At 33.1% G+C, this 25,695-nt stretch overlaps 1 protein-coding gene and 1 long non-coding RNA gene across 7 annotated transcripts in view; both read right to left on the bottom strand.

Moving 5' to 3' along the window:
• Nucleotides 1-25,695, bottom strand: part of LOC143422601 (uncharacterized) — a 64,931-nt gene that overhangs the window by 18,119 nt on the left and 21,117 nt on the right. The window lies entirely within an intron of this gene.
• Nucleotides 92-25,576, bottom strand: LOC143422843 (uncharacterized). Of its 6 annotated transcripts, XM_076893790.1 has the most exons (22): nucleotides 20,010-20,212; nucleotides 16,387-16,562; nucleotides 11,574-11,824; nucleotides 8,697-8,782; nucleotides 8,039-8,231; nucleotides 7,352-7,460; nucleotides 7,096-7,267; nucleotides 6,628-6,853; nucleotides 6,383-6,531; nucleotides 6,028-6,063; nucleotides 5,761-5,855; nucleotides 5,498-5,671; nucleotides 5,271-5,372; nucleotides 3,815-3,910; nucleotides 3,459-3,728; nucleotides 3,101-3,274; nucleotides 2,541-2,739; nucleotides 2,194-2,411; nucleotides 1,869-2,088; nucleotides 1,084-1,204; nucleotides 799-1,013; nucleotides 92-430 (listed from the first exon to the last, which is right to left on the bottom strand). In XM_076893790.1, exons 1-22 carry the CDS (start codon nucleotides 20,068-20,070, stop codon nucleotides 276-278), a joined length of 3,498 nt encoding a protein of 1,165 aa, XP_076749905.1. In that variant the 5' UTR covers nucleotides 20,071-20,212; the 3' UTR covers nucleotides 92-275. The 6 variants fall into 6 exon arrangements, with proteins under 6 accessions (XP_076749905.1, XP_076749908.1, XP_076749906.1 ...); XM_076893793.1 differs by lacking the exon at nucleotides 20,010-20,212 and adding an exon at nucleotides 25,361-25,576 and having other exon boundaries at nucleotides 7,096-7,460; XM_076893791.1 differs by lacking the exon at nucleotides 20,010-20,212 and adding an exon at nucleotides 24,422-24,703 and having other exon boundaries at nucleotides 7,096-7,460.

Raw genomic sequence — 25,695 nt, 5'->3', positions numbered from 1 at the left:
AATGAAATATTATTTTATACACACATTTTGTGGTACGAAAAAGAATGTTAAAATTTTCATTATAAAATAATATTAGAAAATTTATTTATATAAATATATATATGTACACGTAATAAAATATGTAAAATGTGAACTGAATTCGTAAATATGATTATTATTATATTATGCTTCTTCGAAGGAAATTTTTTAATTTGTACAATATGGTGTTTGTTAAATTATAATTCTCAACAAATATATGTACGATTAATTTTAAAATGTACAATTTTAAAGCATTCTTATATCTTTCCTATTCGATGTACCGACCAGGATCGAAATAATTTTTTAGTGGATTTATTTTTCAGTTCTCTTCCATGAGCAATTTGTACTTCTAATGATGCTCCATTATTTAAGGCCAACCATGTATGAATTTCATCAGTCACTGCAGATACACCTAAATACAGTATGAAATATTACTACTGTATACAGGGCTGCATACAATCTAAGTTATCAAATTAAAAATGATTGTTGATATAAACGATTGAAGTGTAACAATATTTCTTTTATTGCTTTTTAGGATCATTCAATGATCGCATTATATATTTTTTAGTAGACTTATTATAGGGTGCATCCTATATTGTAATGTACATATGTATTTCTAAGGATTTTTATTTTCTGTTTAATGAGTTTAAAGTTCACTGACATAGTAGAAATTGCTGCTTACGTTCTATACTAATGTATTATATTGAGAGTATAGGTGAAAAATCGTAAGAAACTTGTTGAAAATGAACAGAATAATTAATAGATTGGACTTAAACGTACCTAATAATTCGTGAAGAGTAATGCGCCGGCTCGCTAATAACTCTTTACCAGCACTTCTGATTTCGAATATTAATAAAGATTGCCTTGGAACGTTATCACCTTCTATGTGAAAGTCTATGCTAAACTGAGGATTAGGCATTGCTGGTAACAGCCGAGATTTCGCTAATGTTTTACCACTATTCGACGAAGATATAATTTTATCAGGACTGGTACATCTAATAATTGTAAATAAAAATCCTTATATTATTTTTATATTAATCTATAAACTTTCAAAAGTATACTCACATTTGAAACTTAATTCGACAATACAATTGAGCGATATGTGCAACGTGGAGACCTTGAGCCTGTAAAACTTTACCTTCTATTCCTGAATATTTTTCCTTAGTGCCATTGGCAACTTGTAATTCTGATTGAATAAATATAGTTGATTAATAAATTCATTAATTTATTGCATAAATATTACGTAATAAAATATTCAACCATCACTAGAATTGTAACCAGTACTAGAAAGATATAATTATCTATTATAGGGTCGAGGAGAGGGTGGTGACGATGAGAGGGTCTAATTTTTGCTGTCCTTCAGAAAGTAAAAAATAATGTTTTATGTTTCTTACGAAGAAATTATTGCTTTTCAATTTTATAGTTGCGAACTCTATAAAGAAATGCGAAAAAGTTCAAGAACATTGCTATGTGAACATGTTTTTTTAAAATAGCTTAGAAACTTTTAAAACTTATGGTTCCATATTTATAATAAGCAAAATAGAGCAGAAATCGATAATTCGAATTTTCCGTGTAATTATTTTCATGATAGAGTGTTGAAACTTGGTGTACAATGTTTCGTATTGATATGATGTCGAATGGTGTAGTGAGAGTCTAATTTGGTACTTTTGACACCTTTTGCTGTCAAATTTGGTATTTTAAAACTTTGCTATAAATAGACTTGATTAGCTGAGTGAGAACTAGAAAATGGTACTATGGGATTATCGCGAAATGTAATAAAAATATTCTCACCGTGAGCCGCCTCCTCCTCTTCCCCCGACCCTTTAATTTTAGTCATGTAATTCACGAACCATTTGATCTTAATCTCAAACGCGGACTAGGTTGTCTTATTCTGCCAAGCATATCTGGTTGTGATATAGCATGGGCTAAACTAGATCCCTGTAAAAGTTCTGTAGCATCAGCTTCTCCTCCGCCTCTAGGTTCCAAGCTCAATGTTATGCCTTTTGACTCGTTTTTGTCCTCTATATTGACTTCTGAGCGAAATCTGCGTAGTTTTAGTCCTCTTTTTACCTAAAATCATTTGTGATAATATTCTATTTTTTATAGCAGTATAAAGTTAACAGTATATTATTTTTAATATTTAAAATATCTGTTTATTGTTTATTATGTGATCACCTTTTGTTTCATAACTCGAAAGCTATTATATTGCGGCAATTTTTTCCCAAAACTTTGTTCTGGACTTGGAGTCAAACTGTTGTGAGAAGATCGTCGTTCTGTTAACTTTGTTGTATCATCAATTGTGTCTGTTACAGATTCCGTAATGACTCTAGGTATCCACGAATTTTGAGTTCCATTCGTTTCGTTAGAGTCTTTACTTCCAATGCTAGTTTTGTCTGTTTCAAGCAGTTAAAATTTAAAAGAAATTGTCAGATGTAAAAACTTCATGCGTAGTTTTTAGTTATTTTTTTAGTTTTAATTTAATTAGTATTTGATGTACGTTGAATTTTTAAGATATAATTTACCAGATTGGCTAGAAATAGTTGGTTTTAACAAAGTGACCGTACGCGGAGGTGGTGGTGGTGGTACCACATCTAAATGCAATCTCATTTTCGATTTTTCCGTTGATGATCTTCTTATTACGTTTGACGTTATTTCGGAACTTTCTATATTTAATTGAGTAGAACTTTCGCTGATATTGCTGGCTGTATAGGTACTTTGAGACTAAAGCAAAATAAAAAAAGATAATTAAATTAGGAAACTTAAAATTATTCTGCAGTTGCCTAGATAATACGCAGATTTTTATGTGAACAGTTTTAAAAGCATCTATTTTAAACGCACAAAATATTTTTCAGACGATTGGTACATCGTGTGTACCCTATCAATACATAGCGTAGCCTAAAAATACACACTTTCTAAACACCTCGTGCTTCATAGACATTTTAAAGATGTTTTAACGATATACCATCTCTAATATTTTTAAGCATCTATACATTACAAGTTCAGGTCAATCGTGAACGTAAACTTGGAATCTGGAAAGTGTGTTACACCGTTTGAACGGAGATGGAAATCTTTCAGGACATACCTCATACTCTTCGGACAAGATTTTAATCTTTAGTTCAACAGATCCCGTTTTGGTTCCCCTTAACGTGAACCAATGGGACTGATCATTATTTGATAATCTTCTAATGTCATCAAGAGTCAATGATACTTTTCCAAGATAATCCTTCATACCAAAAGTATCATGATCCCATAATACCTATGTACAAAAATTCTATTAAGAAAATGTAATTAAATCAAGTGCAACATTTTTCACGATTTGGTGTCTGATTTTTTCTTTTCTTCCTTTTTTCTTTTTTGATATGTAAATTGTATTGAAACATTATTAATAGCAAGATTTCAGACTGTCAATTTTTAAAAAAGATATTAAAGAAATATCTTACTACATCCAAACTTTCTCCGTTTCTGGGCAAACCCATAATGGAACTTTCATCCCAGCAAGGATTTAGGGTTTTCTTCTTTATGCTACTCTTGTATTTTGTCTCGTTATTTAATTTCAGTTCACAAAAAGGGTCACTAAAACCATTCAAATCTTTTGCAACCAGATCTTTGGCGCGTATTAACGTCACTTCCATTAACCCACTTCCAGTGGAGAGTAGACTGGATACATCTGACGAGGCAGGATCTACATCCTTGTGAGTTAATAAGAGTTTCTGAAAAAAATACGTAATGTGTGGAAGATAGAAATAAAATACAATTACGATGGTATTAAATAATTCTTTGTATCGATTGTACTAACTGCTTGTTGCATCCACGGTAGACTATTTCTTTTAGATTTTGATTCATCATCTGACACTGGAAAGCTCATACTACTTCTTCGGCTGGTGATCACTTGCTGTACATAACATGGTTTAATAGAATTAATAATTATGATTTTAGAAGATTAATCTACAGCTCTGTTAGTGGTTATTTATAAAAAAAAGAACTTGCTGCAAGTTGGTGTATAAAGTCGAAAATTAATGTTATATTTTTTATCAACATGTTCTTTTCAATAAAAAATAAAAAGTTTTAAAAGAGTTATATATTGCAAACAAATAATTTTCAAAAGAAAATCTCAAGTTTGGTAAGAATTTGATCATTATGTTCGATAGTATCCAGCTATGTGGTAGATGTGTTATGTACTAGCATGTATATCTCTATACGAGCGACAATTAAAAGGAAAGCAATATTTGAGGAGGCGAAAGAGAATTGTATAGATATAAATCAAGTAAACCTTTTTCCCCCCAAATAATTAAATTGTAAGTATTTAATACCAGAATATAAACGGAACGTTGCAAAGTAAACTGATATTTCTAAATGATATTGTTATGAGCACTGAGTATGTGTAGTACCATGACTAATTAGTATTGGCAAAGAAACAATTATTGGTTGTGGTAGACCAGATAATCGATAACGATAAGCAGTCAGTTGATAGTGAGAACTGTTAAGGAGCAGACGTCTTACCAGTTGCTACAATATTTGTATGTTAATAGTTCATTAAAGTGTTATAATCAATGGTTAGTAATTTATATTTAAAATAACAAAGGAACTTCAGATTCGCAACGTTGGTGTCAAAAATGGGATACGAACAAGAGCATCTACCGAAAAAGAAGTATTTCTTTAAGAAGTTTTCCTAGGCTCCTAGAAGAGTCTCTTAGAAGCGCGAGGCTGCGGAAGAAGCCGTAGATTCTAGGATTCTAGGATGACTAGATTGTAGCACAGAATTTAGGTGCTGACTTTCTCGAATGGATCTTGTTTCTTGGGTAGCAGGACGTGACGGTTTTGACTCGTGTAAATAATATAAACAATATGCAAAAGGTAGCTGTTTCGTCCGCAGTAGTTAGTAATTTATTGTTAAAATAACCGAGGAACGTTAGATTCGTAACAATATAAATGAAAGCAGTAGGGTTCTGCGAATAAGGAATAAATGTTAGAACAAATATGTGAAACATAATTAGTGAGCAAGGATAATTAATTGTTTTTGTAATATTGCCAATTTTTATCTCTAAAATTGTTTGTTTGCATTGTATGATTCTTTTGAAACCTTTGCTCTTCTTGTCCAATTTAACACGTTAATATAAACAATATTAACATTTAACTTTTAAAATTGTAAAAAATTTTTCTGTAAGCTACATTAATTTAAGAAATTGTTTTATATTTGTCCAGAAATCCAGAAGTGGGCATTCAGTTTCTGATAACGTGTTCACTATTTCTACCTGCACACTTTTGACGGGATAGAACAGTACAGACACTGTCATTGTTGATGTATTGTTCGAACCACTTAGAATCAATTCCTTCCTAATTATCCATGAACTTTCCTGTAAAAAGATTAGTAATGTGTATACAAGAATTTGTGTAAAAGAATTCGATTTTTAATCTTTAGTTAATTTGTTTATATAAAGAATCACTGTTACTTCTTTTGCAATAATTATTGCAATCTTACTTGAGATAAAGACAATATAGCAAGTCCAAGCATGTCACTATCAGAGGATTTCGAAATGTTCCATGAATGTACGACAAAACTTAGGGATACTTGAGTATAATCTTGAACAAGAAATTGTGCTCTTGATTCCCAACGTGGCGATGTGGTGTTTCGAACGTAATGTGTCGTTTTTACCTTAATATTGAATTAAATTTTTATCAATAGAAAATATAGAATAGAAAATTCAAAACTGAAACTATCTTCTGTTGTATAGGAGAACGTACCTTTTTACGATTATTGAACAACATGCAGTAAGGATTACATTGAGAACTGTCGCTATTAAGGTTCTCCGCGGAATGAATATAAACTACAAGTACACCTGAAAATAATTTCTTTTTAAATAAATTATTCCATGATACATCAGACATCATCACACAATACTATATCACAGTTTAATAATATATCATAACACGAAGATGAATGATTCATGCTTAAAAGATGCTGAAAAGGCGCATTCAATACCAATACTACAATATTTCTTTGTAATTTACCTGATTTCTGTGCTCGATTGGAATATTTTCGTATCACTGAAAATATCAGATAGCATAACACCGATCATGGTAACTACATTTTATAAAGAATAAATGTAATATTTGACAGGCACAATTTGTAACTTAATCTCTGCACGTATGGTATAGCACAAAATATTAGAATAACAATATTTTAGATTACAGCTAAAGTGACTAGACGTCCCACATTTGGGTTTCTTGTTCCATATCGAGAACGTCCCACGAAGTGTCCCACAATGGATTATCTTTTGCCGTTTGTAGTTACATCTGGTCACTTCAGATTAGGGTAATGAAACTAATGACTAGAGTTACAAGTAGGGGTGTAAGCAAGTTTTACCTGATAAGTGTGAATTTTCTTCCGGTATTTCTGGTTGTGGTAAATCTGGATCCAGTTTCGGCAGAGTTGTGTATTCTAATCGAGCATTAATGTTCGGAATGTTGGCGCTATTCCGGGTCGGTTTCTTTTGTTGCAGCACGGTTTCGATTCTTTTGTACAAAGGCATAACAAAACATATGTTTCTGTTAATTTATATTCTTCTTCTTTTCATCAAATCGGTATTTTTTCGAACTCTGTCAACTTACACTTGCGAGTTATCCCAATTATAAACTCCCAGCGCAAATTCGAATTGCGCTAAAGTAATAGTACTGACAAATCGTTTTGCTTTTAATTTAACAGAGAGTTTCTCATTATCCAAGGCACCCACTAAGAACGAGACGTCCTCGTTCCACGTGGAATTTAAAGGAGCTGTGACTCGTCTCTCATCTCCTATTCTTACCACCAACCACTTAACTTCATCTCCATTGGGAACTACGAATTAAGAAATATTAACTAATTACAGATTATATTATCAAAGTTTGCAGTATTGCAAACAGTAATGCAGTATTTTCAGAAGTAGTTGACTGCAGTTTCCTGCTAAATAGCCGCAAACCAGAGAGAAAGAGAGATAGATAGATAGATAGATAGATAGATAGATAGAGAGAGAGAGATAGATAGATAGATAGAGAGAGAGAGAGAGAGAGAGAGAGAGAGAAAGATGATTTTCCATTTACTTGGACATCCATTTTGTGACAAAACTACAGTAAGCACTCCTTGAGGTATGGAGTTTGCCAGCAAATCGAGTGTCGGGCCAGGCCGTTCTTTCGCTTTCAGATTGATCTCCAAGTGACCTGGATCAACGATCCAGCTAGCCAGAGCATCCGTGACCACCTCATGAATCCAGGTCTTAATTAAAGGCATTTCCATCATTTGTACAGTTCGTAGAATTCTCACGCTGAACCAAACGTCCGGTTTCTCCAAGAAACTCACGCTTAAAGAGGTTGCATGAGGAAATGGTGCCGTGGAGTTAAGGGTCAGGGTGGCAAGAACGGTACCGGAGAGAGACAGCTTTTCCACAGCCAGATCGACATCCACGCCTCTTTAATTCGAAATCAAATATTGATTTTAGATAGATGATTTTTTTTTTAAATATAGAATTATGATAAATTATAATATAATGTAATATATTTATATTTACGTTATATTTCTCTAAAATATATTTATATGTTTTACAATAATTTTAGAGTTTATGATTTTAATTTTTTTTCATACAAAGTATGGAATATTCTTTTTAAAAATTTTATTTTAAAGTAAAGTACATTTACTTTCATACTTTTTCATTGTCGAAAAACTTTTTCCAGAATAAGTAATTTACATAAATTTCTACTCCTATTAAAATGTATATAAAAAATCATAACTCCTCACTCATTAAATTTCACTTATTTGCCATAAAAGCTTTCTGAAAGAGATTTAACTGTCGAATCTAATTTAATTAGATTAACATACAGTAAGCAGTAATTATATTTAATTAAATTAACATATTTGGGTCAATCTAATTATATACATTTTTGTTACTTAATTTTTCCTTTCCTTCCTTTCACGTGTCTCATTATCTAGTTTAAACATAAAGTAATGAATAAAATTTTACCAGGAGTGCTAACGTTGATACATACTAACCCTGCTCCAAATATCTTTGTCGCGATGAGCATACGAAATTGTTCACAATCGAGACGTATATCGGCTTCGATTGACAATTTCGTTTGCCCCATTTCACCGTCAGTATCATCGTCGTCCGTGTAATCTATAGTTCTTATACGTGTAATGCAAGGAGTTTCGTCGCCAAGGGTAAGTTCTTTCAGTTCCAGTGGTCCTAAAATAATATTTCTTACCTAAGAGGGTTGGATTTGCTAGCACGCTTTTGAAGAAACTTTTAGATTACAAAGAGGTAGTATTAAAATATAAAAGTATAAAATATTATTATTATATATTATAACAAAAGAAGGCTTGGAAGTCAGTGTGAGCGTTAGGAGTTCCAAAGAGGTATTGAAGTCACAGAAATAGATAAAAATGTCCGTCAAGTACATGTAGGGCAGTGTTAGGATAGCAATGTGTTAAATATGGTGTCCATGTTATTGATTTTTAGTTAAACAATGCACCATGTTATGGACGTTCAAAGACAATAGGAGGGAATCTATAAATCAGTGTCATAAGTTGTCACGTCTTTGTTGAGAGTAATACAAATAGATATATGGAGATTATATTACTGAATATTGATTAAAAGTGTTTTTTGAAAAGTAACGAAAAATTCGTATGTTTAATATTCGTCAAAACTTACCGAGTATTCCTGGTTTAGCTTCATTTAGAAGCGGTTCCAACCTTTCCTTTGATAAAGTAAATATACTGGCGGCACTAAATCTCCACCTGCATAACAGAACATTAAGATTAAGATTCGAGAACGGAAAGCAGTATTTATGCTAAAATCTTTAACTAACAGTTCATCGTTCGTTCTAAAAGAAGTTCTACATTCAATGTAACATACATTTGCAAAGATGAATTTAAAGAAATCAAGTTCTTGTAAATAAAAAAGAATCACTTTTCGAAGTTTTTCATTCAAATGAAAAATATTACGTTTACTATTTTTTAAAAAAAGTTAGCACAAATTTTAAAAACTTGTAAGAAATCTAGTAAATGAATGGTTAAAATATGTACGTTCTCAAGGTCAACGCTCTTGTAGTAATTTTACCAATGTACATAAGCGCGGTTCAGCCTTAGTTTCAGGGGTACAGAGTATATACAAAAGTATTTTTGGCACTATAGAATGTATTCCTAATGCTTAGGATAGATTCGAGTTAGTTTGAGTTAGATTTGCATTAGATTTGCGTTAGATTTGTTTTATATTTTCAATTTGGTCATCAGGAGGAACGTGTGTAAAGAAATATAAATCAACTTTACATCGGGTGCAGAATCGAGATTTGCATTTTCTCGTAAATTCCATTTTGATAAGGATATAATGATAAGAATTTTTCATATAATGGCAGAAATATTTCCAATTATCAATTCAACTTCGACATAATGACATACAATTAATCCTTTGCTCTCGTCCGTCGAGTGTGATTCCTTTTGTCACTTCATTTTCCACGTGCATAATTAGTAGCTCTGATCCATTTTTTCAGTTAAAAAAATCTAATAGAATACTTGCATCCAGTTTTTTCGTATTTCTTATAATTTTTTATAAACATTACTCTAGATGTAAGTACTTCGGTTAAGTTCCAAGTTAGTAATATAAGGATCTTGTATGTTGAAGTAATGTGTTTGTTTGAATGAAAAAGTAGATATTATATATTATATTACGTATTTTGTACTGTGTGTCTCATTTTGTACTAAGTGTGCGAAAGAATTCTCGATTTTTTACTGCTTCCGTTAGTTTTAAACGTGGTAAATGGTCACAAACGCATGAACGGGTCTATCAAGTATCCAAATAAGTAGTATTCTTTCTGGACGACCTCTCGCGCGTTGTTTTAACGTTTCCAAGACTCTGACAAATAAAAAACGTTGAAGAGGGTCTCACTCAAGAGCGATATACGGCTAGCAACTGCAACACGTCTCAAGAATGCAACGATGTGAAATAATTATTATTTCTGATGCAGGTATTAACATTACATTGAAAGTTTCCAAATTTATTTGGAACTAATTTCCAATTCGTGCACAACTTCCCATTTGAAATTTAGAACAAGACTCGATATAGTTAGGGCAAGTTGAAAGGACGTGTTTTATACAGTTACATATCTGACATTCACGTTGATAGACTGCACATTTGCATGATAGACTGCAAAGTTTATTTTAGAGAGTAAGTGTTAATGTAGGTACACTTCGCATGACCCATCCATTTGTCTTTTCCTTTTCAAGGGGAACTGGAGAACGAAAGGTGTAGGAGCGTAAAAAACTGTTTCGAACTATAATAGCATTAACCATTTGCATTCTAAATTATTTTTTAATTTTGTTCTTAGCAACTCCCTAGTATTTAAAGTGTCTTATTTGAAATTTACTTCAAAGGGCAGGTTCTACTACTACTTATTTTAAACAATTTTGTTTACTAATTATATTGAATATAGTTCTTAAACTTTGTTACAATTTATATTTGTGAAATTTATACTTGTTTCTCTTTTTCATTTATTGATGTCGATGTCGCATCTCGACAAAGGAGAGCGAAGGATTAAAGAGGATGTTACCATGCACAATGTACAGATTGATATGCGGATAAAATGCATATTAAGTGTCTAATCTGATTCCACTGAAAATTCCGTGATATTATTGCATATTTCATTCATCATAATGAGCCAAGTAAATAAAGACTTAGAAAAGATAAGATTTCATACATTTTTTAAGTCATGATATCGCGATTCCACTTTCGATGTCCATTAAGCGACAGTAGTCTATGTTTACTACTTTGAATATAAGTAAAGTAGTTTAATTATAACAGAAGAAGGATTTTGCTTGAACTGGAAAACATACTTTCTGATACTTTTGTATATAAATGTTAAAATAAATATGCTTTCCCTTTTTTAGTTACATACTATATTATATTACTCTAATATTTAAACAAAATTCAGACAATGTAATAGTGTTCATTGTTGATGAATGTGTTCAGAGAAACTAGTTTTAAAATTGAATTCTTTTGATCTTATCAACAATACATCAGCAACAGTAGTACCCCCACAAACATGCAGTAAAATATCAGTGAAACGTGAAAGGGAACGGTTACACCCGAGGAATGTGGAATGTTTATAAATACCTACATAGTATTGATTCTTGAACAACGTTCATTCACCTACAAGGAACATTCGAAGGACTAACAATAAATTATAATTTTCATCTGTGCTTAAATTTGTAGTTAGACTAAAATTGTTGATGTGACATCAAAGAAAATTGAAACTAAATTTAAGAAGCAGAAGCGTCTTCGTTTAGTTAGTATGTATAAAATATTTAAGAAAAGTAGATACCATAGTTTAAAAATTGTAATTACAAATGAGTAGTATTTTAAGTAACAAAGGAGTAATAAAATGACTTTCTAACTAATTTATACAGTGTGCATGAATAATTTGAATCTTAATCCTTTGCACTCCTTTGTCGAGCCTTACTCGGCATCAATAAAGGAAAAAAAGGAATCAAATATGAGTCATTTTGAATATATTAATCTAAAATTGATAATTACCACTTGTTGATAAGTAAACTGAGCCATTCGGCAGTTTCATCCTTGTATAGAGCCCTTTTTCGACGTAATCTGGCTAATTCACGTTGATGCGTCGTTTCGAGAACACGGGATATTCTTGCTTTAATTATCGTAACTGATAGCGCTAACAACAGCACTAACCATGCCGCTGATAAGTCTGCTGTGCCGATTATCCATGCAACTGTAAGAGCCACGCCAAAGTACAGTGTTCCACGTATGGCTTCTGCATCCCTCTGTAAAAAAATAATCTATGTTGGTCACTTTGCTTTTAAATTGAGATACTTAAGGGTTTGCGTTTTACAAAATCTATTAAGAAAACCTATTAAGCCAGTATAGTAAAAAATGGTATACATAATAAAGCGAAAGTCGTGGATAACAGAAATCATTATTCCTTCCCTTGCTAGGATATAGGACACGATTCGTGTATACTCACGCAACATTGCGTGCACGTATATTTAAGTGGTTTTTGTAGCGTCATAGAAAACGTCATGAATTTTAGAATGATCAGATTAGTTTCCATAAATAGAAGCAATTGAAAAAGAATTTTACAAGTTCTTCATTTCTACGAATAATTGACAAAATTACCTTCAAGTATTTCATTCGTGTGAGAAGCAAATTGAAGAATATACTAATATATTTATTTACAGCGTAAAATAATTATAAATAATTAGTATTATCTAATATTAAAATCATTTAAACGTTATTCTTTGTATCCCTTTTTTATCCTTCTTACTAATTAGTAGTAATACGTGACGAGTATTACATATGAAGATATGTATAAGGATATAAAGTATTCATGACAGAAAAAAATGACTTCGAGTTTTATCATGTTTGTATACACCGTTAACAATAGAAACATAATAAGTATAATATCGTACATACAGGCGGCAGTAAGTCTCAATTAAACCAATGTAATGGTACGAATTATACTGAAGTGGAGAAAGTTTCATTGTGAAACCTGTTTTTATGAAAAAAAAAGTTATAACAATACGAAATATGTCTATGTGAGATTGTTCTGATTGTGATGAGTATATAAAGAAATGTTTAAAAATCAAAAGGCAAACACAGTTATCCAATTAAGTGTGTTAACATGATTTAATAAATTAGAATGTCGTAAAATGGTTTCGTCTGGAATCTATTTATTTTCTTCGATTTCACACGATAAACTACAGATTTCAAGAGCATAAAAAATCACATTATTGTTCCTTGTCTCATATTGTACGTTTACGCAACAGTAATACTACCTGTCCTGCCAAGAACGTAACATTTCATTAATTAGAAAGTTGTTCAATGGTAAGGGATCGACTTCGAAACGGATCCTTGAGACACACAATTATTTTCACCATTCACGGTGTAACAAAAGGTAATAACAATCATTAGATTCTACACACCCAACTTTTTTTTTTATCATTTGAATTCAAGTTTTTCCTGAATAATGCTCTGCTTTGGCCATCCATGAGGGTCATTTTCAAGGCTTTTATCCCTGGTTTCTAATTTTTGATACCATCGACGAACTGTGTGCTCATTGACTGCCTCATGGTCAAATGCATCATTAATGTTTCGAGCAGCAGTTGCTATGTCTTTACCACTTTTCCACTCGTACAAGAAAAGTACGCGAAAATCACGCTGTTTCATGTCGTGAAGCGAATCGTAAATCTGTGAGGTAAGATGAACTTGTTTGCTCATGTGGAAGCCGAATCTGACAAATGAAGGTCTGCTCTTACAATTACGTAGAAAGTATATACAAAAATTTTATTGTTTTTGTTAAAACAGAACTTGAATTCATATAACCACCAACCTAATATATAATTTGTACGGTGTTATAACAATGTTCTTACCGCGGCAATGAGACCGCGTAGCGTAAACAAATAGCAGAGCAATATTCTGGAATTTTTGAAAGCGTACCAGACTTAGCAAACGTGTTACATCGTTTTTCAACGTGTACTTATTTTCTCGTATTCCCCTATGTTCCTCACATCCGTGTCCACCATCTCTAATCATTTTGGACAAGAATTAAGCCATGTTTCAAACTGATTCACGTCATGCAAATGATAAATAACTAATTATAAGAGTTCGTGAATTGTGGTCTATTAAAGAATATGAGGGTGGTTATTTTTGATGGTTTGAAGGATGTTTTAGAAGGGGATTTAAAACTGCAAAGTGTTACTGAAGCGGAAAAAACAGCGCAGTATTTATGGTACAATGTTGGTGCGAATCGATATCGGATTTGTATCTTCACAAAATTTTGTATTTCATGAATTCTAACAATGTACTTCAATTTATTGTATATAAGAATATCTATCCTCTATTGAATGATTTACAAAAGGATGAATTTGAAGTATAAAATAAAATCGGATTGCTTTCATGGCTACAAAGTGTATACTATTGAAGTGCAAGCATCGATTTTTTAATCAATTTTGAACCAACAGTATCCTGAATGAAGAGTAACAGTAATGCTTTTATAAAATATAAGTAAAAATTTCGTTGTAAATTTTACACCTACGCAAGAGAATACTTTTACATGTCTTAAACTTTAATTACAGTGGCAGATGTGCTTTTCAATTTGTATATTGTTATAGCATAGGTATATATTTAAATAACAAAAGTAAAGTAACAGCAAAGAATTTTAAGTTACTTATGAATGAAGTTTCAACGCAATTTAACGTAGCTCGTTTTTATGCTATTAATCTCCCGCACCAAATGTGGATGTAACATCTAACGTCGTCACTTAGAGAAGTTTTCTTTTTCTATAAATTACACTGTGTAAAGAATGAAGACTTTCTGTAATAGCAGCGGATACTTTTTCTTCAAAGAATTCACGCCTTAATAGGGAAACCTATTCTTCTCCCTTTAGCGTCGACACGGTAAGGAATGCAACGATAAAAATCTTTGGTGAAGTCTCACGAGTTCCACGCCGGAAAGCATTACTCCGTGTATTTCCCACGTACACAATAATTTCTTCTTTGCATCCATAAACTGCAGACTACGATATCGTATATTATACTCGTCGATTGTGAACCTCTTTAACTCGATACATACTGTTTACGCTCTTGTACTGATGCAAAATGTAAGGACGAAGCTGTGGTCATTGCGATTTAACTGACATTAATTATTCATACATGAAAGCACATAACAGCCACAATAGAATTGGGCTGGTTAAAATGACCAAATTAATTTACTGTCAAAAATGAATTCTAATTTCTAAAAAAATATATATTATTGTTTTCATTTATCTAACTATACTTTCCTATCCTATATATATTACATTATATATTGCCTTTCGTGTTACAAAAGATATCATACTTTTCATCGCGAAAAGTATTACATCTGCACGGTAAATGGTCGGTGGGGTATAATAAGAATATATAGTATCCGTTTAGATTTTGTTGTAGATATATTCGTAAAAATATTAAGTATAATGTATTAACTTTCGCTGAATAATCTAATACGCAAGGTGTTTCAACAGACGTGGTATTAATTGCACATTTTCTATTGGTAGAAATCTACTTTTGTTTATATTTGAATTTGTAAACATAAGCACCATTATTATCTGCTTTTTGTTATCGTTATTTTATAAGGGGTCTGCTGTAATGTGTACTTAAGAGAGGAGAGAAGGGAGAGAAGAGGAAATGGAAGGAAGAACGTCTTGGACCTGCTGGTGAACTCGTCAGTCAAGCTACCTAGCAGACCCGCGCTTTAGACGTAAGGGATGGTAGAGACAGGTCAGTATTTTTTTACAGAAACTGAAAGCAGAAGTGAGGACTTGTGAGAGACTGTATGTGTTGTTATCTACCTGGTCGGAGAATCGTTAAATTTAATTTTAAAAGGTGCTCGTCTCTTATCATTATTTGTAAACTCATATTAGTTACACACAGACTAAAAGAGATTACAAATTGACTGCATGTACAATACCACAGATTGACAGTAAGAATACATTGTCTATGATTATAAATACAAACATCAGTAGAAAGAAAAATGTGCCAACTTTGAGATGTGTGACTTGATTAAAATGAAACGATTTTTAACTATACCATTTCTCTCAATTAAGCTATTATTTCTTATAATATTCAGGGTCATTTCAAGATCTTGCTATAGCACGTGGTTGAACTGATGGGATAAAAAAACAGAGAAAATATTGCATTGTATTTTCGAAACCACAAGAAAGTGGTGATTCAACAGCCGTTACGTTGCATGTACCAAAGTAGCCCGAAGGAACATTTCCCAGGAAACACTACTGTGTCTGGACGTTTGATGAGGTTGACGATTCGAATCACGTAAACTGCATCGAAAAAATTCCTATCGTTACAAGAACACGAACCATTGAAACTACACATGTACTTACATATACACGCGTGATGCATATTATATCAAGTGAAAAGGAGACTAAAATACGACAGCTGTTTACAATTGTACGTAGTACACGTGTATCGCGTAAGCATAATGGTAATTTCGTACGACAATATTTTCCTTCGTTACTCTTACACTTCAGCTCGAAAGTAGAAAGACACTTTCGGTATCTGTACTTTTTATAAAACTATCAAGAATTTGTTACACTGTACGCGGACGCGGTTTAGTAGCGAACAAAGCCAAATTTTTCGTGTTAGTTGACTTGATAATTTACGAATGTTATTGATGTAAAGAAACTTAACTTTTTAAGTAAATGATTCACTGTTGTTTATCACGTATTCGGTATTACAGTCCTTTAGCTTTGATTTTTGTGACCTAGTTTTATTTCTTAAGAAACGCAAAAAGAATGAGTAAAAGTATATAAAAGAGGTAGCAAAATCATTCTTACCTGAGTTTTTTGAGTAACAGCTAAAGTGATCTCTTCATCAAGAGCAGTATTCTCGGAGGACATATTGGCATCCCCAAGCGCAATGCCGTAACCAGCTATATTGTTAACGACTCTGGGTGGATTCCCTATCGTACCCGGACCTGCACAGTTTCCGCCTCCAGTAATTTCTCGCTTTCCTGTAAAAGAAGAGCAAAAACGATGTTAATACAAAAATTAAAATTTCAAAAACTACAAAAACCTGTAAACATCTATAATTACTTGTTATCAAATTTTTAGCAACACTCTATGAACATCATTTGAAATGCTAAAAGGATACGACTGATGAAGAAGACCGTGAAAAATCGAGAAGAATGTCTTCTTCTTAGAAATAGCCCGCCTCTTTTTCACACGTACTAACAACCGTAGTATCGCACAATCTTGGCTTCCTTTTGCGCATAATGTCCTCCTAACTGATGTGCATATCAATTACAGTGCAACTAGGGGTGCAAGGACGAACAAGGTTTGAACGCAATTAACGATACCGCAATGTACATACGCGATGAATCCAGGACGGTCCCCGAGGAATGTCGCGTTTACTTGATCCATTTGTTAAGTCGTCTACCTCAATTTATGCTCGTCCCTCGGTAAACGTCGCGTGGATATTGAACGCGGGATGGAATCAAAACAGATTTCGATAAATGAAATGTTTATTCCGTGCGTTTGATATTTTATTCTTGTTATTTATGTGCTTCTTTAATAATTCTTATTATATATGTTGCTTCTTTAATGATAGAATCGATTTAATAATCAATTTCTCAGATAAAAGTAATAAGTAAATATGTGTAAAAAATATTGGCTGATTTCTGAAAAGTATCTACACTCATTAACCTAGGCTTCATATGTTACCAAGGTCACCTGCGAAACCTTGAGGAAGTTTAAATGCTGGTCATACCATCTTAACTTAAAAACCTGCTCATTACTCAATTCTTGATTTAAACCTTTTGAAGGTTATTCAGGTGGGTGAATAATATATGTTAAAATCACGGTCATTGTATGTATGTGCTTTTCGAAAATGTATCCAAAATATTTTCAACACTGCCTTGGGCAGAAGAAGCTAAAACAACCGACATGATAATTTCTAATAATTAATGTAAAGAGATTTAATTTCACGATTGAAATGCCAGTAGAATTGTATCGTCTAACATACTTAGAAGCGCAAGTAGGGACAATCGAGGACGAGACCTTGGCATTACAGGCACTCTTTTGCACAGAAATTGATACCACAACCTTTCCAAGTGTCTACTCCTCAGGTTGCAGGACTATAAATCTATGTTCCTTTTTGTGCGATAAAGAATTAATCTTTTTCCTAAAAATAATGAATCAGCTAAAAAACAAAATAGGGGAAACATACGTTGCGATAAAGAAAATTAAACAAAAATTAAATCAGTTACCGTTGAGTGCACAGTTTTTTTATAATTATGTAAAATTATTTTTAAACATTTTGCTCCGTATATTGAACACACCGCATGGAACGGTGAAAATTTTAATGTTGAATTATATCTATAAAAATCTCACTTCTCACGTATACTTCGATTATGCTGAGCAATGTTTCAGTTAAGAATCGTAGGAACATCCGTACTGAGCGTACAATACTAATATCGCGTGATTATAACCAGTTCTTTTGGACTTCGTCAGATATTTTGGTTCGTATTGATCAAATAAGGTAGATCATGCGCTTTCTATCTTTTCTATAGTGAAAAACACGGAAGGAATAGAATCGTAAGTAACTACACGAATAAGAAACTGTGTGACATCGTACCTTCAATCATGTAAGTAAATAATTTATAATAATTAATTATTAAATCCTGTCAAAGCTAAATTCTTGCTTATACGTGACGATTAACAATGCATTAAATGAGTACAGGCATATCAAGCTTAATCATATTTTCCTGCATTATTAGCAACAAAAATTAACGCACAATAATCTAATTTGTAGGTGATTTAAATTCGAGTAAACAAGTGTAAAGTATTCAATAGTAACAATAGTAACAATATTTCAGACGTTATTAAATGGTATTTTACTTGTGTAAACTTTTTATTTAAATTTACCCCCATATGTGTTCGCCTAAATTGCACAGTTTGTACCTCAACTGATTCGATGATGGCGCCAATTAACGATGCTTGTGTTTTCTTTTTGTGTTTGTCTTAATTATACACGAACTAGATATCTAGTGACCTGGATATACATATAAGTATATTGTTTTACATTTCAATTTTGCCCTATTTTCAGCATTTACGTTTTCCTTTTAGTGTATAATACTTCGCTTGATAACTGGTAATTCGAATAATTGAGATTCATTTGCATGAACGATTACTACAAAAATTTCGATTTTTATGGAGCGTGTCTGACGACCAATGCTCCAAAAGCATTATTGACACAAAACCTAAGGAAAATGTTTTACATACGTATCAGGTACCAGCACAAGAGGCTGACAAGTGTAGTTTTGAACTTTGAACTTTTTAGTCAACTTAGTTACTTAACATTTTAGTTATATTTTTTTTATTTTATATCCATCATGCTTTTCACATCTAGCATTTGTATATCCATTCCGTAAGTACAAAGTGTAGAAAGAATAAATATTGTAAATAGTATATCGTGATTTTACACTTTTAGAATTGGTGAGTGTTTATTAGAAAACATCGATACAAAATTCACCTTGACCTATTCAAGATCAAGGTTAAATTCTTTTATTGTTGCACCGTATTTTCCATACTTTTTAATACTCTATACAGTTAAAAAGTTATGGTTAAGAATACTTTTCTAGGAAAAAACCTCAGAGATATCAGATAGCAATTTAAAGTTATAAATGGGTCTTAGGTATTCACACATTGAAATGACAATTGAATGAATAATTTAATTTTATAATAAGCGTGAAGGAGAAGTCTGCAAAATTGCTTTGATGCATATTATACCTGATACTCGCTGCATAAAATTAAACACTCATTCAGTCTCTTTCCTCCAAACATAAACCCTTTTTATTATAAAATCTAATCGTTTCTATCAGTATGTAGATATCTAAAGACTACTTTCAACCTTCAATTATTTTCAGACACTCTTTCTGAGATTACCTATAAAAAGATAATCCTTGGCCATAGCTGTCTTTTAACTATACAGAATATTAAAAAATGTTCCTTAGAATCTCCATTTACGTTTCCCCTAAATAGGCATACCTTCCTTTCGTAACAATGTATACATTTTCAATAAAACAATTATTTACTAAAAAAGCATTTCATGTGCCTTGCTTCATTGCAAAAATTTGTAAAACTAGAAATTCGCTTTAAGAAAGCTCGCAGCGGATACCACGAAGAGGTAATTATCAAAGTGATAAATCAAAGAGGGAAAGAAAAGAGCATTGTTAATCAAGCCTGACGAAAGGAAAGTCTTTTGACGTGACGGGAACGACAAAAACTACTCTCGAGCAGTGGTAAATCTTCCGATCGTGGGAGAATCATTATCAATTGCCCCTGTGTCTCTGGTAAAAGCAAAGAGTCGACGGCCCGAGCCGAAGTATTTCTAAAGTAGTAATTACGATGGCATTGTTCCAAATGAGTGTTCGCCTGGTGCCTCGACCGCGGTGCCATACCTTTTTTCAAGGATGCGCCTCGCTTTAGGTGTCTAGCCATAAAGCTGGAAAGTAGCTGCATACTTTTCTTTCGAGGAATTTCTTGCTTCTCACCACCGATCACTTTTGTCACGATAAAATGATCGATGAACCGCCGCGTAAAAAACTTCACTCAGCCCGCGAATCTTCCGGTGATCCTCGGCTTTTAACGGTCTTTATCAGAACTGCGGGCATTGAGAATTCGAAAAAAAGTTCAATTCTTCCTAGCTGATCCGAGGAACAATTTCAGAGCGTTTATTCCCGTACTGATTATTCCGAATCCTTGAAAAACAAATACCTTTTATTACCGATGCGGAAGCTATATTTAAATGTAAATCTCGACTTCTCTTCGCTAGCAAACGTAAACATTTAGAGACAGACACACTGTGGAAGCGATCATTGAATACATCGAATGCTCATACGACTGAATACACGCAAATAATTAGAGGATCACGAACCAGATAGCTTCTTGCAAAATTAATAAATATTGTAATTTCAAATCGAAGCCCATTTCCTACTTATCGTGACACTGAAACGATTGATCGAACACGTTGAACCACCACGGGAATTCGTTTCCGGATGTCCCATTGCCGGCAGGAGCATTAACGGATGCTTTTCTATCGGTACACGGGCTCCAACTGACATGAGTGCGAACAAATTGTTGGTACCGCGGATACCACCAACCATCTGTTTTTCTCAGAAACTAGTAGCTACATTCGCGCTTGCGCTAACCATATCACGACCATCGCTATACAAGGTGTTCTACTAGTAATGAAAAGGACCATGATAATGTTTAAAAGGCAACAAATTAAATGGTCGATATTCAAATCAACTTTCAATTTCAATCAATTCGCTTCTTAAATGCTACCAATCTCTGTTGTTTGTCAATACTTAAAGAAACGAATATCAGTAATTTATAATTCTTGCATTGTTTTCTGAAATCTCCTGAATCAAAATGTTACCACAAAATGTTGATCATCGCTAAACTATCTCTTATAAGAAACATTAATATCTATCCTTTATAATGAAACTTCTACAACGCCTTGAATTATCAAAGAAGGTTGTACCAAGTATAAATCAGAGCCGTAGTAAAAGATATCATTCAATCTTTTGCCTATCGCGTGTGTAAACGTACTAATGCCATATAGTGGCCAACACTTTGAACAAGTAATAAAAAACCTATATAATTTAGCGTTCTCTTCGTGTTTGGCGACCTGTATATTGTGCTCAGGTAAACTGATAACTGGTACGGCCTTAATGAAATTTGAAGTTTTCGTTTATTCAGTCGTATCAAGGACATGTAATGTCATATATCATTGAACTCATTTTAACCTTCTATGGGTCGAACTTTTTTGATCTGCAGATAACTTGTAAGGCATTAACTTTGATATTTCTGGTTAATAGTGCTGCCAGTCGTCATCAATATTGTTATACGCCATATAAGTTTAGATATTTTCAATTGAATCAGTAATTAATTGTTCCGTTTTATTACGTGTGGTTAACGTTATTAAAATATTCAGAATTATTCAATGTGATCTCGATTATTGGTATTAGTTATATTATTCATGTTATACCTAGTTGTAAACAAGACATAATTAACAGCAATAATTTTGAGCAACGATTAATTGCTTATTTATGAGTCTCGTAGATCTCCGTTTTTGTATAAAGACAATTTTATTCGTTTTTATATGGAATCTGATCAAGCGTATTGTATATAATAAACTTTTTTAATCTTTCCATTTATCTTCCTTTTCTTTCCGAATACAATTAGTATAAATTGAGTCAAAGTCGGAAGTAATTGCAACATAAAGGAGGATTACTTTCTCCTTTAATATTCTATTATACTTTCTCATGCTTGAAAACATGAGATACCCTTCACATTCTTGTGTGTTTAAAAAATGTTACATCAATTTTATTTTACCTTTTTAATACCAATTATTTTTCTGTTGTTTAGTCCCGGAAGATATGATACTTGCATAGAATCTACTTTTATTGCAGATATGTATGCACATACGTGCATTACATAAATCACTATTATAAACCTAACGTTATTCTCGTGTTACAACGAACATTGTTATTTATTCGTTGTTGCTTCACGAAATGACATGTTACAGCCGGTGCACTATGTTACAACATCGCCAAGGTAAAACAGTAATTGTACCGAAAATATATCATGTTATATTCATATGTCCACGTGAATGTCTTACAGATGGCCTCCAATAAATCGAAGAAACGAATGAGCCGAAGGTTTATTAATTTTTCTAAGGAAGAAAAAAGCTCGCACGTCGGCGAGCACATAATTGGCTAAAAATTAAGAGGGCTAAACCATCAGGACCTTTTGCAGAGATATCACGAAATGGTTAATGACAGTAATATAGTGCTCGTCCGATTGTGACATTGGTTTCGGGCTACCAGTGCTCTTGCCGTCGATCTCCCTTTTCCCCTTTCTTTCTCTTTTATTTGTTTCACTGGCCAACATCTGTCTTACGCGCCATACCTCACTATGCCGTATTACATTGCCACAACCCGTACACATAACATGCCGCGATCCGACGAGTCCAACTTTATAGCGCAAGGTGCACCGTCCACCTCGAGAATTTCAGAGAATTTCTCAGGGAAAAAGCGTTACAGGGACGGATCACTAATTGCGTGTCGCCCCCGGGTTGATTAAGCGCGGCAATCAACGCTTCCGAGAGCCTTTTCACTGCGAATCACCAACAGTTTGGAAACGGATTACTTCGAAACAGCAAGAATCTTAAAGAATACAATTTTTAATTAATTTTCGAGTAATTTCACCTTACTATAAGTTCCAATTTAATTACATTTCGCGTTTAAATAAAAAAACTTAAAAAGTCATAAGAATTGTTATAGTACGTATAAAAAACTTTATGCTTAATAGATACTCGACTTTTATAAAAAAGTGACAGTCTATGTGAAACAAGTATGGATTGAATCGACAGATTTTATAAACTTGCAATTAATACAAACAGCATAACGAAATTAAGTGTAGTAGTTATTTGAAGTATAGCATTACCGATAGAGCTTATAGTAAGCTTCTAATCAGTACATCAATAAATTGGAGATTACTGTATCTATTTCTTTCGTCATTTTGTGAAAACTATTGCAGATATAGAAGAGTAACTACATATGACGTCGTGTAAGAAATGAAATGAAATTGATATGTAAGGTCATCATTCTTAAAAATCGTATGACTTCCTGAAAACCGTCGATGAAACAAATTTAATGTATATTAATGAATAATGAAATAAGTAAATAATTTATAAGTATAAATAACAATTTTTGTATGCAAGATAGAGAACAAAAAGAATGTATATTTTAAAGAAATACACATTAATTATAATCGGTCTGAATCGAATAATATGTTAAATAAAATTTGTACATTTTATGGATTTTGTGAAAAATTCCCCATCTACGAGAGAAGTATTCTTTTTTTTTAATTTGTTTCTATACACGTGCAAATGACTTAAAGGCACCTTTTACAGAGTTAGTGAAGTTCTTTTTCAAACCTGTTCTTGTTTTACCGAAGGAATCGACGCCCTGACTAGCTTCCTATTCTGAACTTATTTACATATTTATACAAACGTACGTGTAAGTCGTAGGAAATATGCACCGGTTTACTTTCCACGACGAATGTTACCAGCCTTCATTTCTAAAATTATCCGCGGGCTATTTGTTTGTTCTCTTATTTTAACTTTTGAATGAAGCGAAACAGCAGTTGCGTTAATTTAACAACAAAACATGCTTGAAAAGGTGTGTCTTTTCTGAAAAATAAAAACTTCAATTTCACCGAAATCTTTAGTCTCTTATTTAATTTACGAGAAATGACCTAAGCATCAAATATTCAGTAAAATAGTAATATAATAATTTCTAAATAATTGCTGTGCATAGGCATTTATAATACAGCACATCCAAGAAAATATTACGTCTACGATCGAAGTAAACTTCCGTTACACCAGTTTCATAAATCACACAAGCGGCTAGCATATCAATCTTGGAGTATAGCGAAACATGGCAATTCATTACATAGACAAAATTCATACGGTAACAGCACGTGCACTGGAAAACGGTTCGTTCTATCCACGTTTCATGGCACGTCGATCATATATACATACCTACATACATGTAGATTATTTGGTATAAACAACTATACATGATACCAACGATTCAACACGCGTGACACACGCGACGCTGTTCACCATGCGAACAGGAGCGGCGTTTAACCCATTAACCGAACGTTTTACTTTTTCGCGGATATTGCGTTGACCTTCATAACTTATATGAGATATCTATTGTACTTTCACGAATGACATAATTTCGCGTTCTATGTGACTACTGGTGGATTGCAATTAAAAGTTAAACGGTAATATACATACCCAATCAAAATAATTGAAGTATCTTACTTTGCGACGAAACTGTTGGTCCACGTCACATTTCCACGCGTAAATGTTTTCACTGACTATATACGATTCCGACGACAACGACGCAGAGACGAGAGACCGACTTTCTTGCGTGAAAATACTAACATATAACCGGTCAATGCGTCCGTCCCCATCCACGAGTACAGCAACACTGACCTGCCATCACAGAGGGAGAGGAGAGCGGACCAGGTAACAGAACCTCTCTCGAGAGTGCTCTCTTCTTGCGTCTTCCTTCTTCATTACTTTTCTGCGTCTCCTTTTTTCACCTTCTTTCTTTTCTTCTTATCGTTAAAATACTTCATTTCCTTTCTTTCTCCTCTCCTTTTCTTTCCTGTACCTGTATTCTTCTTTACTTCTTCCAGTTTGTTTTCCTATTTCTCTCGCCCTTCTACTTCACTTTACGTATTATCCTTTTCAATTTTTGCCTGGTTCACTTCTTCCTTTCTTTTCACAAGTCTCTCTACCGTTTTTTTTCTGTGTTATATTCATTCTGCTTGTATTGTCACTGAAGTGACAGACTTCTGTATATTATTTGTATAGCATCAGATGCAAACGAGTCAAAATATAAATAAATATAAGCTTTACCTCGAACGTTTCAGTACTTTTTCATTCATGAAATTATGGATATATTGCTTGCTATGTATATTAATTACCATAAAAAATATATAAGTTATACTTAAATAACTTACATATTACTATCAAATTATTCACTTATTTATCAATTGTAAATATAGGTCTCAAACGTGGTAGCAACGAGAAAGTCGAAAGAAGAAAATTTCAATGTATTTTACAATCGATGAACACGTAATTTCTACATTAAAAGCCTGATCACCCCCTTCGGTGATATATTAGACGAGCAAGATCGATATCTGGCCAAAGCAAATAAGTCCTTACCTGCAGCCTCTGCGCGTCCCAATGGCTTTACATCGTCGTAATCTAACGGCCAGTGGCGTGTATATACACAACAAAGTTCACCGTCTTCTCTTGTAACCCTGCGTAGAACATTTTGCTCTCCGCGTGCGGAGAACGTATTGTTACGGTCGTCAGCTGCTGTTTCACTTCCAACGAATATTCTTTCTAGGTGGGGGTATACGACATCAGGGTTTCAGGGTACGGGATATGTAGGGGAACCGCTAGTATGCAGGAAGGGGGATTTGTTCCCCATTGTTCACGCTGCATATGCATGCAATTTTCGTCCAACAATTATCTCCGTAAATTAAGCATTCGTC

This window comes from Xylocopa sonorina, chromosome 4 (genome assembly GCF_050948175.1).
Source record: "Xylocopa sonorina isolate GNS202 chromosome 4, iyXylSono1_principal, whole genome shotgun sequence".
NCBI classification, from domain to species: Eukaryota; Metazoa; Arthropoda; class Insecta; order Hymenoptera; family Apidae; genus Xylocopa; species Xylocopa sonorina.
Note: the sequence above shows the minus strand (reverse complement) of the source record. Positions and strands in the feature narration are given on the sequence as shown.